This window comes from Wyeomyia smithii, chromosome 2, assembly GCF_029784165.1.
Source record: "Wyeomyia smithii strain HCP4-BCI-WySm-NY-G18 chromosome 2, ASM2978416v1, whole genome shotgun sequence".
Classification (NCBI taxonomy): domain Eukaryota; kingdom Metazoa; phylum Arthropoda; class Insecta; order Diptera; family Culicidae; genus Wyeomyia; species Wyeomyia smithii.
This window is the reverse complement of record NC_073695.1, coordinates 199,404,108-199,423,453: the sequence shown is the minus strand read 5'-3', so window position 1 is coordinate 199,423,453 and position 19,346 is coordinate 199,404,108. Positions and strand designations below refer to the sequence as shown.

Here is a 19,346-nt window from a genome sequence, read left to right as displayed (position 1 = left end):
GGTTTGGTTTTTACTTGCGAAAGTGAAGGAGGGAAATATTTTTGCTTTTGTTTTCACACATAAATTGACAGTTGCATATCTCGTTTACTTGTTCAGGGCCAATTGAGTTGTTGTGTCGTTTTCACCTATTTTTATGCGTATTGTTTACCTGAACCAGTGAAAACATTCAGGTTTACGTGAATTTACGTTGTTTTTATGTGTTCGCTTGGTAATATTTTTTGTGTGTGTACTGCATGAATCAACTGTGGCATTTGAATTCGTTTTGTGACTTTACATTTGACATTTTCTGTTTGCTCATCCCGTTTCTTGCGAACATAAGACTTTCGTTTACAACTTTAATCGCGAGTAATCTTCTCTTCCCGAGTTATTTTAGCTCTTACAGTCTCACGAATAGAAGCTCCTCAACCGCAGTTCAGTTTTTGTTCATCTGCGGTTGCCGTGCTCTATCTGCTTCGTAATCTCCGTCGTCGTGGTTTCTCATTTTCGAAATGCCATAACTAGTAGAAGTGATTATTATTATAGGTAAAAGGTTTTTCCTTTCGCATTATAAATAAAGTAGAAGCAGTAGCGCTTGTGGGTGATAGCGTTTCAAAAGGTGTTCCAGTTCCAAAATGTCAGTGATGTAAAGATGTTTCTCTACTATTGATTGTGAATCTCAAGTGGCTAGCATACTTAGTGGTTTTTGCAGCATACTGTATGTCTGTATATAATAAATGATTTTTTAAAGTATCTTATTGAGCAATAAATCTCATAAAAATTGCCTAAAAATTTTAGGCAAACAATCTGCGCTTTCTCGAATCCATAGCAGTGTATACATTGCTACAGTGAATCACACCAAGCCAGCAGCATCAGAGGCTGCAATCAAAAAGTGTGTCCCGTGACACCAAGATAGAAAGGGCTTCAGTGACCTCCGGAAGTAAAACCAAGTGCATAAATTGTGAGACCAAAATAATCTATTCTGTGGCTTTGTCTGTCCAGATTACGTTTTTTATATTATTTCGGCTTGAAGATGAATTCAGTAGGAACTAACCAGATGTACTAAATTGCTTTGATGTCTTAAAGGTAAGTGGAACAGCTCAATTGTATCTATAGCTATAGTTTCGAATTCGGAACCAGAAAAACATGCATATTGATTCAATGCACCATTTCTCACATCCGCTCTGCCGTAAAATGCGAGCTGTTATATAGCATCCCATAAAACTATTTTCAGTTATGTCATCTTGGCTTCGATGCTGGCATGGCATAGCTACGCAGATTTATTGGCATCTTTTTTCGCATTACACTATCCATTGACCCACAGTCGATTTGCATTCAACTGTCTACAGCAGACTTCTCCGGTCAACCAGATAACCTATGCTTTACGTAAACATATTTTTTTTATTTCTACGTAGGCATGATGTGGAGTTTGATAGCTTGATAGGTAAGTTTGAAAACAATTGTCGAGTGGAACTTTACTTTGCGAATCTATTCTGGTCGGCCCTTATGGGCATCAGAAAATTCCTTCGTCTTAATGATCATTCGGAGCATATACATCTAGTCGCTGTAAAATTCTTGCGGCGTCAATCTCGAAAATTTTGAATACAAAGACGGGCCTGTACATCAAAACGTCTTTAGTGTAATGTTTCCATGCTCAAAAGTTGATAACGATCAGAATACTCACGTAGCTGGGATCTTGGCGTGGCATAAAACGTAGGGTGTAACGTACGAACTTCCGTTGCACAGCTCCGATTTTTGATTTGTCGAGAACAGAACGGACCACAGAGAAGTACAGTGATTGAAGGCACAGTGAATTGCGGAGTTCCGAGGCTATCTTAAAAATAAGTCCGGCTTGTCGATTCGCCTTTGCAATAATCTCGTTGCAGCGCGATCTGAAGGATAGCGATGCGTCTAAAGTAACATAAAAAATCTCGAAACTGGGTAACTATCGTTTATGTTTGGTCCAACATGGTGTAGCTGAATGTTATAGGATCATTTTTACTATGGAAAGAGATTACATTTCATTTCTGGATACTAATTATTGTCAGCAGGTAATTGGAGCACCACTTATAAAAAATGTGAATGAGCCGCTGGAGTTCGTGGCGGTCTTCGATATTCCGTATAATCCTCATTAACTCGCAACGTCCGCAAAAAAATAATAAGGATGCATTATTTATGAACAGTGCAAAGAGCAGTGGGACTAGAATACTGCTTTGCGGAACGTCCGAAAGATTCAAAAAGTTGCAGAATATTTTAATCCGATTATAACGTACAGCGTTAGATTCACCAAATAGGACCCCAACTATTGTACAACAGAAACCGCTCCACAGTTTTACGCACTTTGTAATGTATACAATCCAATCGATGTACAGTAACATTGTGCGTATGTTAGCATTGGTTAAAGGTAGTCTGTTTTCATTGAGTGTTTGCAGTACATGTCAAACACACTTGTTATCAACGTGTTGAGTCGCGCATAGGGTCTTGGTTCGGCTAGTTGTTTATTTGATGATTAACGCAGGTTGATAACTTCAAAAGTGTTTCAAGTTAGAAAGTAAAGCTGTTGATTGAAGTCAAAATTTTATTCATGTTAGAAAAATCTGGCACAGATTCCAAAAATGGGATAAAATAATATATAATTATTTCAAGAATCTATAAAAGTATCCAACTCCACAGATAAAGGTTGTTATTGTTCGGTTATTTCGTTTTCGCGAAAAAATAAAGAATACATTTCAAATACGCCTTGCTAGGATCTAAGACTCGGAAGTAATTCGGGATACTTAGCTTTCTTCCAACCCTCACATTTCGTACGCCGTCAAGGTAGCTTCTAGAAGTTTATTGCCTTAAAATGTTGTATTATTATTACCTCGTTCTGTATTTGGACAAGACATCAAGATCGTCATTGGAGATGCAAATGCGCAGGTCGGACAGGAAGATTTCTTCCACCCCGTAATTGGTAGAAAAAGCTCCCCTCTACTGCCCCGCTGTATTACCTGCCACAACTCGTGATTCATGCGTCTGCGCCACACTCCATCTTCTAATTTACCGTATCGATCGCAGAACTTTGCGCTCAAAAATTTCGAGCAGTCGTCGATCAGCTTCCTTCAGCGTCCATGCTTCATGTCCGTGAAGAGCCACCGGGAGTATCAGCGTCCTATCAGTGCGAGTTTGCAAACTACGGGACCATAGCTGGTTACGTAGTCCGTAGAAGGCCCTGTTTGCAGCTGCAACTTGTTTCACTTCAATCACTTAACATTACGAACGTGACTGATGTCTCGTCAGCTATCCGCACACATGATTTCGATTCCTCCAGCGTCGTACGAGTCAGCCTAACTAGTTTCGACGGGAAACCGTGTTCCAGCATTATCTGCCACAGCTCGTTTCTTTTCATCGAATCGTATGCCGCCTTAAAATCTACAAACAGATGGTGGGTCTGCAAGTTGTACTCCCGGAATTTATCGAGGATCTGTCGTAGGGTGAGAATTTGATCCTGCGTGGAACGCCTCTGTTGAAAACCAGCCTGGTATTCGCCAGCAAAGGATTTCGTTAATCTGAAGAAAAGGATACGGGAGAGCACTTTATATGCGGAGTTAAGCAACGTAATGCCTCGATAGTTGCAACAATCCAATCGATGACCCTTCTCATAGATAGGGGAGATGAGGCCTGCCAGCCAGTCGTTCGGCATTTGTTCATCCGCCTAGATCCGAAGTCGCAAGGTTATAGAGTCCGCTTTGATAATCGGGTGGTCGTAGGTTCGAATCTCAATTGAATCAGGCCATTTGGCTATCAAAGGACTTTAGCATGGTTCATTCTCAAGCTCCCCACTACGTACCCTTCCTTCAATCTGAATTCTTACAGTAACCCTGTAGACTCTCTTAACAAAAACAAGTCTCTATTATAATAAAACTGGTGTGAGTAAGGCTTTGGCGTCCAGCATGTTTCAGGCCTAACATATGAAACTTCTCTACAGGAAATTGTAATTAGGCGATATTGTTATATTGATGGACAGAGGCTTGGTATAGTAGAGCAGTAAGCTTGAAATGGAAAGGTAAAAACCTACACACAAGCACGGATATGAATGATAAGCGTATCACTGACTTCAACAATGGTACTGCCAATAATATTAAGTGCGGAGTACAGAAAACACCTGGACAATCGATCTAATCTCTGGTCATAACAAAACCAGTGATGAGTCCACACAGGAAAAAAAATCCGCCTAGATCCTTAGTATTATCTGGTGAATTGCATAGTACAGCCGCTCACTTTTAGAAATTCGGCCGGGAAAGCGTACTTCCCAGCGGCCTTGCCGTTTTTACAGCTCACTCACCGTCTTTTTCACCTCCTCCTGTGTTGGTGGCTCCACAGCTTGGTCATCACCCATAATCGTCATCCTGTTCCTGTTCTGCTCATCCGGCTCTTCACCGTTCAATAGCGCCTGAAAATGCTTCTTCCACCTGGCTGCAACCGTCGGATTATTAGTAAGCAGGTTACCATCCTTGTCATTACACATGACCGGCACAGGGAAATTCCTGCTTCTGACTCTGTTGACAGTTCTATTGTAGTTCCGCACGTCGTTTCTAGCATAGCTGTCCTCTGCGTCCTCGTACTCACGCTTCTTCCGACGGTGGAAAAAAAACACGTGTCTACTATACTTTGACGTACTATAGTGCTTTAGTAATGAAGCTTTATTGATCGTTCTAAAAAGGGAAATTCAAAAAGGTAGGTTTTTCCATACAAATTCGAAATCGTCAAGCAAAGCCAAACCAATCGAATAAGTAAGTGAGGGATTGTTTGAGGCCTCAAATAAAACCAAAAAACTTGGTTCTGGAAAATCGATCACTTTGCCGCACCCTAATGGCTATCTGTAGCACCTATTGACGGAATATTCGTAAGCACAACTGGATGCACTGGACAGGACAATCGGCGGATATAGTCAAACGGATAACACACGGCAGGCTACACTGAAAATAAATCGCACGCTAATTCCTAATGCTCTTTATATATGAGTGTCAATAAACGAACCTAATCATTCCATTATGTCGAATCATATCATTTTATATTGGAATCCACGGTGTTTTAATGTGTTTTGGCATTTTACATGTGTAAGCATTGAAATCTGAGTGTAAAATGATTGATTTTGGTATACATGACATGGCAAACCGAAGTGTAAGACCCTTGGTTTTGTGCTGTGAACTGAAACGCAAGTATATTCCACGTAGATATGAAATGTTTCATCTATTAGCACAGAAGTAAGTTGAATCCACTTGGCAGTAACGTGTCGACTTTTAACAGTGTACAGTGGGCTGGGCATGTAGCTATAATGCCGGAGAAACGATCAGCAAATATTATATTTAGCAGAAGTCTCGATAATAGGCGTTAGAGGCGACTAACAGGAGGATAACAGCCGAAGACCGAGTGATATTGTGACGTATTCTGGATTCGGCACTGGATGAATAATCGGTCTGTGGCCACAAAAGTAAAGTAAAGTAACCTTATGCCCTTTATGCTTTTCTTGATATTGAGGGAGCATTTGACAACGCTTCCAATGAATCTATAAAGAAAGCTATGTTAAATCAGCGGTTTGACATGTGCATCTCGAACTGGATACTTGCTATGTTAGATAATCGGGTAATTTAGGAAGATCAACTTTAACGACAAAATTAACAAGAGGTTGCCCGCAAGGAAGGGTTTTATCTCCTTTATTGTGGTCTCTTGTAGTCGATGATCTCCTTAACAACTTAACAAACCTAGGATACGAAGTCATCGGGTTCGCAGATGACATTACTATTTTAGTTAGGGGTAAATGCGGGTCTACTATTACTAATAGAATGTAATCCGCCCTAAACTACACACTCAAATGGTACAAGCTGGAAGGACTAAACGTCAATCCTTCTAAAACAGTCATAATCCCATTTACAAGAAAGAGAAAATATAATATTGCAACTCTTAAGTTGGGAGATAAGACCTCCCAGTTGGTGCTGGTCTAACAAGCCAGTTGTGGGTTCGAGTCTCGGCTCGGGAGGTACTGTTAGTGTCAGTAGGATCGTAGCGCTAGCCCCGCAATTGTCCTGTACACTAAACAGATGGCTGCGAAGTCTATGAATAAGAAACAGAAGGTCGAGTTCCGAATCGGAATGTAGCACCAAGGCTTTTCTTATAAGTTGGGAGAAACACAGTTGGTGCTATCCAAGCGAACTAAGTACCTAGGTGCAATGCTCGACCATAAGCTCAACTGGAACGACCATCTAGAGTATTCAATCTGAAAAGCAAACAACGCTCTTTGGGCTTTCAGCAATACATTTGGCAAAAAGTGGGGACTCAAGCCGAGGACGTATCACTGGATAAACTCAGCAATAGTGAGACCCAGAGTAACATATCCCAGCAAACAAATTGGTTCATATACCTCGCGCTCAACTCTGTTAAGTGAACCCTTATTAGGTAAAAAATGACTATATAAGATGCATGAAATGCGCCTATGTGTACAAACCTGGAGGCCATATACGTACATTGTAAGAAAAAATTGGTTATGATTTTTTATAACTTCGCATGCTGTCTTATATGGCCTCATTCGAAACTTTAAATTGCATTCTGCACGACTTAGAGGATTGACGCATTTTACAATTTTGTATGACACGTTAAATGGCTTCATATATAACCTGATATTGCGTTTTATAGGATTTAAGTTTTATATGATATAAACAAATTTAATTTTGCATTTTATGTAATTTCAAACTTGACATGCACATTTGAGCGACTTGAAATTAACATCCTTATACGACTTCTGGTTTGCTAGGATGCTTCGCTAGTGTGGTGGCCCAAAACTACACAAATATCAGCTCAGAAGAAGCTAGATAAACTACAACGTCTGGCATGCTTATCAACAACAGGAGCAATGGCCAGTGCATCATTCAAAGCCTTAGAAGCTCTTTTATATATTCTACCCTTGCATCAATAAGTACAAATTGAAGCCGAAAAAGGTGCTCTTAGGCTCAAACGTGTTAAGATTTTCCTGGAAAGGGATCTAAAGGGACATTTACGAATCCTCAATTTCAAACTAAACACCTTAGTAACCATGAATGAAGACTGGATGGACTCTAGGGCTAACTTCAGTGTTCCTTTCAAAATGATTGATATCAATCCCAATTGGACAGTGGCCCACAGTATGAATCCCAATGGGACAGTGGCCCACAGTTTTTCAAGCTGAAATAAATGCTATTTTAATATGCACAAATATTTGCTTAGCTAGGAAATATAAGTATGCCAATATCTGTATTTTCTCAGATAGTCAAGGAGCCCTCATTGCATTAAGGGGTTATATCTACCAAATGCTCAAAAAGCAAGCCTTTTTTCATGATTTTTTTACGGGACATTTAAGATGTAAGGTATATAAATAATATCATTGGATTGAGCAACTCTTGCACATAAGTGTCGCTTGTGAAGTACACATGATTATATTTTAGAATTTTTCTTCGCTTCGTTGCCATGGTTTAAAAAAAAAGTTTTGTTTCGACAAAAAAAAATCGACTTTGATTGTTTATAACTTTAGTTGTTGTTACTCAATAGCTTAAATCGTATGTACTTCACTAGATAATCTAATGAAGAAGCTACAGTTAAAATTTCAAGTCAATCGCATGTAAACTTTTTCAGTTCTACTGCTCGCCGATTTTGAAAACATGGTTTTGAGAAAAACGCGTTTAAAGTTTCAAAATGCTATAAATCTTAAGAATCGCAATAACAAAGCCCCTAATAATTTTTCTACCTTCAGTCAGCTATCCCTGCGCCGTAAAATTGTCCTTCCTGGGTTTTATTTTCCACTTCTTCCTTTTTGTCATCTGATGTATGGCTGCGCCTAGCCTCTTTCGCGATGTCGGACATGCGATGCTTAGCGACTTTGACACAGTTGGCGCCCGAACCCACGCAAAACTCAAACTTGTCCCTCATATTTAAGTACTTTTGAATACAACTCACAGTTAAAAAGTATAGAAAAACTCAAACAAAAAATGTACACAACGAGAACGGCTGATCGACTTAACCAGCGTTTCTCAACCTGGGGTACGCGTACCCCTGGGGGTACTCGAAAGCCTTCAGGGGGTACGCGAAAGAAAAATCAGTAATGGCGAACAGAGCATTTTTTTTTATAATACTTCATTTGTTGCCCAATCTTGCTTTTATAAACATGATTGTGGCAATCAATCAAACCATAGTTTAATTTGAAACCAGAACTAGACTACCATCAATCCCACTCTGCGATAACATTCCAGGCCAGGGGGTACGATCGATATGAAAAATATCGCCAAGGGGTACGCGGACAAAAAAAGGTTGAGAACCGCTGGATTGATGCCAACTTAAAGGCTTACTCCAAAGCAAGACAATCTAAACTATTCATTACACCATGTAATAGAATCACACAGAACCTACTCTGTATAAATAAAGCTGATCTGAGTACGTTAACTGGCCTACTGACTAGAGTGTCCGAGTAGGTATCACCTTAAAAAAATATGCCAATGCAGCGCATTGATTCAGCGAAGACTGCGTGTTCTTGGAAAAAGTGTCCTTACGCCTAACAAGATATGGTTTGCTGAACTAACGTAGGTAAGGAACCTCATCAAAGAAGCCATACCTGCTTGGGGTGAAATGCAAAGTCTGGGGACGACTATCACTGATACCCATAGTGATGGAGCCAGGGGCGACTCGTGGCTTTTGAACCTACCTGTTCAACTACAGATTTTAAAAATCGCAGTTTGAGGAAGTTACCACAATCATGTCCGCGTAATCACGCAAGTAATTCTATTTGTTACTATTTGAAAGTGAAACTAAAAACCAATAAAATATTAATATAAATTTGCGATTGAAATATATTTTTTGCATGGAATTCCCGTGTGCAATGCACAGGTTGCACCTATGGACGAGTCGCCCCTGGATGGAGCGAACTGACAGTGCATATAAAGTAACGCGGAGTACCACAGTATATCTAACTAATGGTAGCAGTGGTCATAGGCTCCTACAAGGAAAAAAAACCTTATGCCCTGCAAAACAACTCGATTCTACGACTACTAACTAACTACAGCATGTTTGGCGCAATGGTTGATCTCTAAAGACTGTTCAACAGAGTATCTGCCCTGTTTAATTTTCATTCGTCTCAGATGCTCCTTCGTCGGCGGAATTGATTTTTCTGATCTGACTTGTCTCGAAGTAAAATTGCCGTTTTTTTTCATGTTTTGTTATATGTTATGATACTCTAGAGATATTTTTATTGTTAGTTTCGTTTCAAGTTACATCATTTGGGCACCTGTCAGCCATTACAAGAAGGACAGAACGTAGATGTCATAGCAAAACCTTGTTCTTCCTGAAAAACTATCATACGTTTTTCCCTGGCAAGTTTTGTTAGAGGTGGGTCTTGTTATGTTTTTTCGTTTTCGAGTTGTCAGTTGGCAACGTGGTTACGTACCAACCAAAGGTCTCCAAATTAAATTTCAATTTCCGTTATTGTCCGTTTTCCTATTCACAGACAATAATGAGGTTATGTAATAATGTGCTAATTTGTGAAAGTAAACTTAACCGTGTAATCATGTTTGTCACTTTTTGCAGCAAGAAATAACAATAAATACGACGGCATTCTGGTTCCTCTGCATATTCATAGCGTGCACAAGTGTGCTTTTCTAATCGGAGAGAGAAATCGATACATGGATAGAACACACAAAAACAACCCATGATCACACTGCATCATGCTATCTATAAAGTCGATTGGATAGATCCGCTACACCCAAGAATTTGAAGCTGCGGTCTGAACAAGATATAAAAAGAAACAATTTAATGACGGCATGGTCAAAACATATCTATAAACGTGCTATCAAATCGATATTTGCAAATATCACCAATCAATTTGGCATGTCCAGTTCCGCCGTGGCTGATTGAGGACACTGATTGTTAGTTAAGCCACAGCACAAAGTGCATCCGTACTGTAATGGAATTGAATTTTAATAATTAATTCTATTCAGCACAATCACATTACTAGAGGGAAATCAGAAATCATGCAAAGGTTATTTTACGTGATTGGAAGAGATGTGAATAAAAAAAAAGACAACTCCAAAGTTTTGTTAATAATTTATCTTTAGATACAAGGACGTAGAGGGTGAATCATGTACAAATTGTAACAAGTGGAGAAAATAATTGCTGCCGGGTAATACCAGTCATAATTTTAGTTGGCTTATTCATTACAATTTGGTCTTTTGATAATGTGCACGATTAGTACAAACATGATTCAACTCTTTTTTCCCAAACTAGACCATACAATACTGGAGAAGCACATTGGTCACTTCTCATTTTCATCACGCTGTTCCTTGCTCCAGATATTTTTCTTCTTTACTGTGTTTCTGTGTATTGGATGCAGTGGAGTGATTTATGTTGCTACCGGTTTAACTAGCGCAATTTCGTCTCAGGGACTATCTCCTCAACCATTGACTAGCAAGCTAGGTGAATGTATGGGATTCAGCGGACAGCGATATGCTGTTAGTAAGGAAGCATCGTTCCGCTTTTCGATTCGTTAGACAATGCGGTACCAACCCTTAGTTGAACTATAATTATAACCGACTAAATGAAACTTGATTGATCTACTAACAACATGTACTTAGTAACTCCTTCTAAATTATCGATTTAAAAATTTAGTGCATTGAATACAAAAATATGTTAATTTTACTTTCGAAGCAGCGAAGAAAATCATCCATCGTAGTACGTATGAGGGTTTAAAATCGTTTCACATGTGCTGCTTCAGTACACATTGGTGCGGATGTTTTCGATGTTTGCAGTCTCGTTTTTTTCATCATTTTCCAGCCCGCTGGCGCTGGTTGCGGCAGCGTGCGCCTTCCGGGCGCTTAGTATGAGGGAGAACGACGTGTGTGGGTACATTCGTCGCCAAAGGATGTAGCGCTGGATGAGGACAAAAACGAGATTATCTGTGATTTTTCGTGAATTTTCAACCGCCGGATAAGCGCAAAAGTAAATAAAAAGTAATCTATCCTGTTAATCGGATGGAATCGGTTTCGCTAGCGCTTAGGTTGCATTGAAGCCGCCTCTACCTGGCGGGATTTCGATTCAATAGTACTACTTTAAAAGTATGTTGTTCCAGTTTTCAGTCAGGAAAACCCTAAGTAAAAACGAAGAACAAAAAATCTAGCACGTTGTCTAGTGAATATGTGTCATATCTTTACCCAAAGAATCTTTTCAGATAGTGACTGTTGTCTGGAGATAGAAGCGAATGTTTACATTTCAACTGGATGATTCTGAATAACCTGATTTTTAGTGCATAATAAAGGTATACACGTATCCTCTGTTTAAGACGTTTAAGACTGCCTAGGTATATACAAGTTTTATTGCCCAGCATGCGAGTTTTGTAAATATGGTTGGTATGATGAGTAAGCGTTTGCTGTGGATAAATTAATACGGGTTGCCATGCAGTGAATTTTCATTTTTGCGCGTCTTTGATAATCTACTTAACTTTTCTTATTTTTTATCGATTTCTTACTATTCGAGCTATCCCAAAAAATCAAAAAAAATCTACATCTGTTCAATCTAAATCACGAATATTGAAGTATATATGTACTAGACAATGAGTGAAACACCAAATTTAACAATTCCATAAAAAATGTAAATGAAATATATCTTACAAATTGTAATTTTTTATTTGGATAAAACTTTGCACAGGTGTTCTTATGAAGATGTCATTTTGTGCTCTTGTTCTTTTTTTCTTTATTCTCGCTTATTTTTCGTCGGTCTAGTTCCGCACTGTTGTTGTGCCAATCACCGACGCCCAGGGAGGCGACTCCCCCCAGGACCCTAACTCACGACCCGTTAATCAACGAACCGGCGCCAACGGCTTTACTTCCTCATGCGATGGAAGGCGTGATCCCAGAGATTTTTCGCCTCAGAAAATCTCGCGATTTCGGCTAGGATTGAATTTAGACCAGTTGGGTTGGTTGTGAGTGGATCACGCCACCCCACAACCATCGACACCTATGTCGGCGTTGGGATTCGAACCCAGGCGTCGAGCGTGGTTGGCGGAGACGTTACCAACCACGCTAGGCCCCCGCCATTGTTCTTTTTTTAATCACGACTACTTTGCGAAAAGGGTGTATGTAATAAAGGGATTGATCATTACAAATATTTTTAAAGCAAGAACGGTTCGTTTGATCGGTGTGATGTCTTTAGCAAAGTTGAAGATAGTAGTTTTGTCTTTTCGATAGAATATATAGCGTATAAAAGAAGCGATGAAAATGTTTACACTTTGATATTGAGTCAATTTGTGTAATTAATAACTTATTTCTGTTAACAGTGTATTTGGTTACTTTTATTTTCTAGTGGAATTGTTGCATTGCAAATTGGATGAAACGTAGTCCATAGAAGGTAGTTTGCTCCTCGGCCAGAAGACGCCGACGGAAGTTTCTAGAATGCTTTGACCACACTTTATTGCATCAAAAATTGATATCCAGTAGCGGTTTGCACGTACGTTAAACGTTAATCAAATTGATCTGCGCAAAGATCCTTGCTGCCCGGTACTTTCCATCAGGAAGTTGCCAAGGAAGCCAACATTCAATACGAAAAATTCTCACAGAAGACTTTACACATCTTCCAGAACTAGAACGTAACACCACTTCATTACGGAGCGGGTAAAGGAGCTACCAGTGACTCTCGAAGATTTTTTTTTTTGTTGAAGGAAAAAAAGATAATCCTGTTCCCGACGAAAAACTGATCGACGCAGTGTCCTACAGCCGCTCAGATGAATTAGCGGATTATCCATGGAAAGTGATATTTAGGTTCCAAATCAAACATCTGGCGGATTCCATAATAATTGGGTTGGGTGGATTCCAACGGTTTGAAAATACCGCCTATTTTTATTGATGCTGGCGTTACAATTAATACCGTAGTGTATATCGTTCCTTTAGAACCAACTACTTTTCTGGATGAAAGGTAATTTCTTTTAGGATCAATACGTTGTTCTACAACAGAATAGAGCGTCTTGCTACGAGTCATAGCGGACCCAACGATAGCTGATGGACAACATAAAGATCGGGTCGAAAGATTTGTGACGGTAACCCATTACATTATTCAATTTGGGCGTATGTTGCAGTACAGGCCTACAACATCTCATCCTAATTTTAAAACTTTGGAGTTTGTCATAATGCGCACGTGGTTGTCAATACCGGAGCAATGTGTTCGAAAGGTATGCTCTGCTCGCGATGTTGTCTTGACACACATCGAGCAAATTTACTTGCAGAAACCTAATGAAGATATATACATTTCATCATTTTATATATAAGTAGTTCAGCATTAGATTTCAAGAAGTACCGGAAATGTTCGTATTTTTTTCTGCCGCACCTTGTAAACAGCCATAAACTGCAGGCTCAAGTTCTTCTTTATTGGTAAACCTATTTTCTAGTTTGGTAACTGGTGCGAAAGCAGTTCTTTACAGATATACCAAATTCAAAACGCAGATTATTAGAATCTGTATGCAGATTTTTGTTAATTCGCTGATATTTGCAGTTTTCTCATAGTTTCTGGAGATTGCCGTCTGTATTTCCTTATTATTTGCGCAGACTTTCTCAAAATGTGCGCAGCCCGATTTTTTTAAACTACAGAAGCCAGCCTGCTCGGTTTCTTCTAAAGGGAAATAATCGATAATTTTTCGGTGTTCAAGAAGGGTAAAAAGCAGTTTATAGAAACTTTCGAGGGGTAATGTCCCTTTATGCTAGTAGTTAGCGATAATGTTACCTGTTGCAGACACATTTTAACACGGCGACAGGTTTTAATACCTGGCAAATCAGTTAACACAAATCTCATGGAGTTCACATCTCTGTGTTTTGATGGAATTTTCAGAGGGATGCAAGTCGATGCAATCTATGACGACTTGAAGGCTGCTTTGGATCGTTTTGATCATATCGACCACGACATAGCTCTCAAAAAGTTCAAAAAAATTGGATTCTCTGTGACTGGCTGAAGTCTACCTTGAAACTGAAACATTACAAGTCAGAATTGGCCCATCTCTCTCTCTCTCTCTCTCTCCTAGGAATGCACCAACTACTGTGGAGTACCTCAAGACAGCAAGCTTGGGCCAATTATGTTTATTTTATTCTTTTACAATGTCACGAATCTATTCACCGGAAGTTGCAAGCTCGTGTATGCTGATGACTTCAAAATGCATGTCGAAGTGACAATCTAGGCTGTTTGAGACACTCTACGTCTGGATCATTTTGCTGAGCGGTGTAATGTTAATCGGTTGACCTTTAGCGTCGAAAAGTGTGTAACCATCCCTGTTTATCATAAATCGCGCAGCGATGTCTACTACTGTAACTACATGATCGCTGAACATTCATTGGAGTGTGTAGAAACCCTGAAAAATCGACAGCTCGGATTTTTATTTAAAATCGGTCAGGAGTTTGACGACCTGCTATGCCTTCGATCAATTTTGCGTTGATGCGGTCTCACTTGGAGTCTTCTGCCAGCCATTTGATTACGCAAGATACGTTCGTGCTCGTCGGTTTTGTTCGTCAACATTTTGAACACTGATTGCGAAATGTCAAACAAATCAAAGTATGCGGAAGCGCAAAATGTCAAAGCAAAGATGTACGTTCAATTTAACATCACTCATTTTTTTTACAGTAAAGAGATTTCTATTTTATTATACAGACAAACCAACCCTGAAAGTTTCATCCTGACCAGGGAACTCCGATACATGATTGCGGTTCTTGCGAACTGCCTCTTAAGATTTATAGCTTCAAGTGAGGTCGGTTTTTCCCTGTTCCTCTTGATTGTGACCGAAAAATGGAAGTCAAGAAGCAACAATTTTTAATTTAGATTTTTTCGGTATTTACTAAAAAAAAATGACTAGATTACCATACAGCCTTAAGAACAACAGTTGTGCTACTCGTTCGAAATACTGGAATAGAGATTATAAGCTATATTTACGTAATTGAAATTGATAATACATCCAGGCTATCCAAAATATATTACCTACCCTATCTGGTCAGCATGCTTATTTATTTGCTTCAGCAACTTGAAGCTATATGGCTCTTTTTATTATCTAGAATTAGATTCAGTTCCCAAAAAAAAATCTCATACATACTAATATTTACAATCACAATCCAGAATTACCTTTACTCGAAATAAAAAATAAAGGTCCTGACTCACTCCTGAGGAAATGATAAGTTGGCCCTACATGCTTGAAGCGTTCCACTTACAAAACATGTTACATAAGGCTAAGCAATTTGTTTCGTTGTCGGTTTTGTAATCACTCGTAGCCCGAATCTGTTATTGTTGGTCATTAGCAGCAGTGGTGTACATTTTTCTACATAACAAATCAATACCAGTTGCTTCGTTGAACCACATTTTTTCCACTGTTTCAGTATTTCTTGAATTTATATTCCATTACTCTAGAGAGTGTCTAGTGAAAGTAAAAGTGAAGGACCATAGCCCTTCTCACCTTCTGTTATTCTAATTTTACTGCTACGATGTTGTACTGCGAAATTCTATTTCGCTGTCCGCCGACATCACTATTTTGCTTGGGGTTTCCATATAACTAAGTATATAGTATAGAGCAATCTATCGTGCTGTTAGCCTGAAGTCGTCCTACACACCATTTATCGTATCATTAGCACGCTCAGACACTAATGAATTTGTTGTATCCTACTGTGCCACTTCATGCCACTGGATAATTCCGGCCAATTTATTTCAACATTGCGCCTTTGCGTACTAACAGCTCATTTCGTATTCATACTTCCAGATGTCATACCGCGGTTGAGAGTGCTTCAAATACCATTTCGACAACGGCACAGTGCGACAAAATAGGCGTCACTCATTTGCCATACAGTGTCGCACGCCGGGAGCCCTAAATGGCCCCATGGCATCGTGCAGCCGAGCGCACGCTATCAAGGCGGCGTTGGTGCTGGGCTTCCTGCTGATATTGCTTAACCTGATTGCATCCCGCCTGGACTCGACGCCGATAGGATTGCCACGGATGGGGTATGCAGATTCGTTAGATTGTTTAGAATAAGCATGGTGGCATTATTTTTACTTCCTTTTCGATTTTTACTTACTTTTCGATTTGCAGTACTACTCAGTGGCCGAAACGCACAAGAAGCAGTTCCGAGCGATTAGCTCATACACACTTAGAACCTCACGGAGAACGGCACAACGATAGCAGTCATAATGCGAGCAACAAAACCAGCAGAACGGATACTCTTGCTGATCAATCAGTCACAATCAGCAAGAATAGTACGCTGCAGAAAATCAACTTTTCAGACTCGAAAACAAATCTCAATATCAACGATACTAAATCTCTACTGAACCTCATCGAAACCGCGTTGCCAACAATTTGGGTAACGCCATCCGTTGACGCAACGCTACAGGGTCAACCTGGTGGGTCTAATCCAGTGCCAAGCGCTAACCCAGTCAACGGTAGCAGTATTAACATTAGTAGCAACAATCTCACTAGTATAGACACCAATGGTAAAAATCTCATAGAACCTAGTTTAAGTAGTAACAGCAAAGACGGGAGGACAAGCAGTAACAGTGAGCATGTTTCTGCAGTGGAGCAGCAATCGGTAAATGAAGCAGAAGAAAATTTCAGCGCAATTGATAGTTACATGCGGAAAAATGGACAGAGTAACTGTCCTCCGATACCGCCAAATTTGGGTAAGCTTTAAGCCTTATTCTATTCACATACTAACGTTTAGATCAAAGCTTCAGTTTCATGAGCTACAGTTTGTTCAATAACATATAGTTTAAAAAATTGAAAAATAATATCAATACAAATACAAATCTATATAAATGGGGTCGAGTGCTTCACAGAAGACATTAAGCTTCCTATGTCACTGATTAAAGAACGTGAAATTGAACGTCTCAAAAACTTACCAACTCTTTTGTGATTTCAGACGGACCAATCGAGGTGGATGTTTCGTACGAATCGTTGTCATCGGTTGAAAGGAAGCTGGCTCCAAAGTTACAACCCGGAGGCCAGTATACTCCTCGTGAATGCAGCGCTCGAGACAGAGTCGCGATAATCGTTCCCTACCGAGACCGGGATCAACATCTTCCTGTATTTCTAAAAAACTTACATCCATTACTAATGAAGCAGCAGATCGAATACGGAGTCTACATAGTGGAGCAGTCGGCTGGGACGTCCTTCAATCGAGCGTCACTGATGAATATCGGTTTTGTGGAAGCCATGAAGCAAAAGAACTGGGATTGCATGGTGTTCCACGATGTCGATCTGCTTCCTATGGACGATAGGAACCTGTACACCTGTCCAGATCAACCACGACATATGTCCGTAGCGGTCGACACCTTTGGCTTCAAACTTCCGTATAACACAATTTTCGGTGGCGTATCGGCCATGACCGTGAAGCAGTTCCGCACGGTGAATGGCTTTTCGAACGCTTTCTGGGGCTGGGGTGGCGAAGACGACGATATGTCGAATAGGTAAACCGCATGCCGACACCCTTGCTTGATGAGAAGCATTTTTCTTTCTAATTTTTCTCTTCCATGGCCAGACTGAAGCATGTTGGATTTCATATTGCACGCTACCCGATCAATATCGCACGCTACACCATGCTGAGCCACAAGAAGGAAAAAGCAAACCCGAAAAGGTAGGAACGATTACCTGATAAACTGAAATAATTATGCCGCAAATAAGAGGTTAAACTGCTTACCATCATCGCGTGATATTGGTTTTCTCTCCTTCTTGTTTGGATTCCCCACAGGTATGAAAAGCTCGTCACCGGTGCAAAGCGCTTCGACAGTGATGGATTGAACTCGCTGCACTACCAGCTGATTAATTTATTTCGTAAGCCACTGTTTACATGGGTTCACGTAGAAATATCAGCAGATGTAAGTAGAATGTCTTACCATTTGTTTTTTAAAAAGTTGTTCGTCTATAATTTTCATATTTAAATAAAACATGTTAATCCTATTACAGAGCAGCTGATGACAGTCATTTCTACCGAATTGGCTCGGATGAAATATATCGATATAAGCCATAACCGGTATTTTTGCTAACGCAAACCCTCGACTGCGAACCGATACCGAGGTAGGTGGATATTTTCAATGAAAATACAATTCCCAAATCTCAATGCAACATAACAAAACTCGAACAAATAACATCGTTTAAACGCTGCTTCCGATCTGAATCTATATTTTCGTAAGCATACAAACATTAGTGTTTTTTCTCTCAGTAGCAATCCCGCATAATTTTGTCATTAGCATAAGTACATTTGGATAAAATTGACAGCAGCTGTCTTTTTTACTTAGGGTTTTTCGTGTTAGGTGATTTTGATCACACTGTAACATAAAGCGAGAAAAAAACGAGTGATTCGGAAACCTTGTTACTTAATTTGTGAAAAGCGAATACAATAAAATGTAAATTCCAGTGTAGTATTAGTCACTATATCTTAGATTTTAAAACAACTTCACTGGAAACAACGATCAACCAAAATGCGAGCTTTTTACGTGTAAAAAAATACTTTGTATAAACATCATCGTTAGTGAATTTTCCGCGATCTTCGTCTGTGTTTTTAAAACATTTCTACGCAATAAGATATAAGACCAAAATTTGCAACTTGCAATACGATATTTATTTTTGAAGCGGGGCACAAGATATTTGCTTTTGGTTCCGTCCTGCCGATAAACTAAGTCTGTGGGGCAAATGGTACGAATATCGTGCACGCACGGCAGAGAAGCAGACCACTATTCTGCATGAACTTTGGTTTCAAAAATGTTTTAAACACGTTTATCAGTGATGAGTAATAAGGAGGTAGGACAGGCATAATTACAACAAAAATATTGAAAGATATAATTAAGCTAATAAATGCGTAATCTCAGATCAAATACTGGCAAGTGTGGGGACGACTTGCCGTTTAAAAACGAAAAGACAATTTTAAAATTAGTTAGTAAGCTACGTTTCGAAATGAAAGATATTTTCATATTATAAAACATAGGTTAAATGACAGCTTCATTTTACAAAAATGAATCTAGATAGCTGGTTGGATTTCCTTTTTGTTTACAAAACACATTGCCCCAAAAAGTATTACACCAACAGCTGAATACAGTTACGCATAAGGTAAAACTTAATCTAGAGGTGATTGATATTTTGAGTATTGTATAGAGTATTTATTATTGCAATTCTTGGCAAAAACAACACGAGTGTTAGGTCTCGATAGCTCAGTGAAACTGACCATAGATGCTCTGACGCGCACAAAGTTTAATTAAGGGTAACACAATACCGGTATAACATGTTAAAAGGGTGTAAGTATCAGGTGTTTCTATCAATCAACAACCGTCACTCTTTTTACTTACCGTTGGGGCTAAAGTCCTGTAGTCGCTTTGAC

General features: G+C 39.5%; 1 protein-coding gene across 5 annotated transcripts; it reads left to right on the top strand.

Moving 5' to 3' along the window:
• The first annotated feature begins 331 nt into the window (after positions 1-331).
• Positions 332-18,388, top strand: LOC129723547 (beta-1,4-N-acetylgalactosaminyltransferase bre-4). 5 transcript variants are annotated; one of them, XM_055677835.1, is made up of 8 exons: positions 332-522; positions 775-1,062; positions 15,746-15,984; positions 16,073-16,656; positions 16,896-17,442; positions 17,514-17,609; positions 17,724-17,850; positions 17,939-18,388. In XM_055677835.1, the coding sequence occupies exons 3-8, from the start codon at positions 15,863-15,865 to the stop codon at positions 17,945-17,947; spliced, it is 1,485 nt and encodes a 494-aa protein (XP_055533810.1). In that variant the 5' UTR covers positions 332-522; positions 775-1,062; positions 15,746-15,862; the 3' UTR covers positions 17,948-18,388. The 5 variants fall into 5 exon arrangements, with proteins under 5 accessions (XP_055533810.1, XP_055533808.1, XP_055533807.1 ...); XM_055677833.1 differs by having other exon boundaries at positions 332-694; XM_055677832.1 differs by having other exon boundaries at positions 332-698.
• Positions 18,389-19,346: the final 958 nt, after the last annotated feature.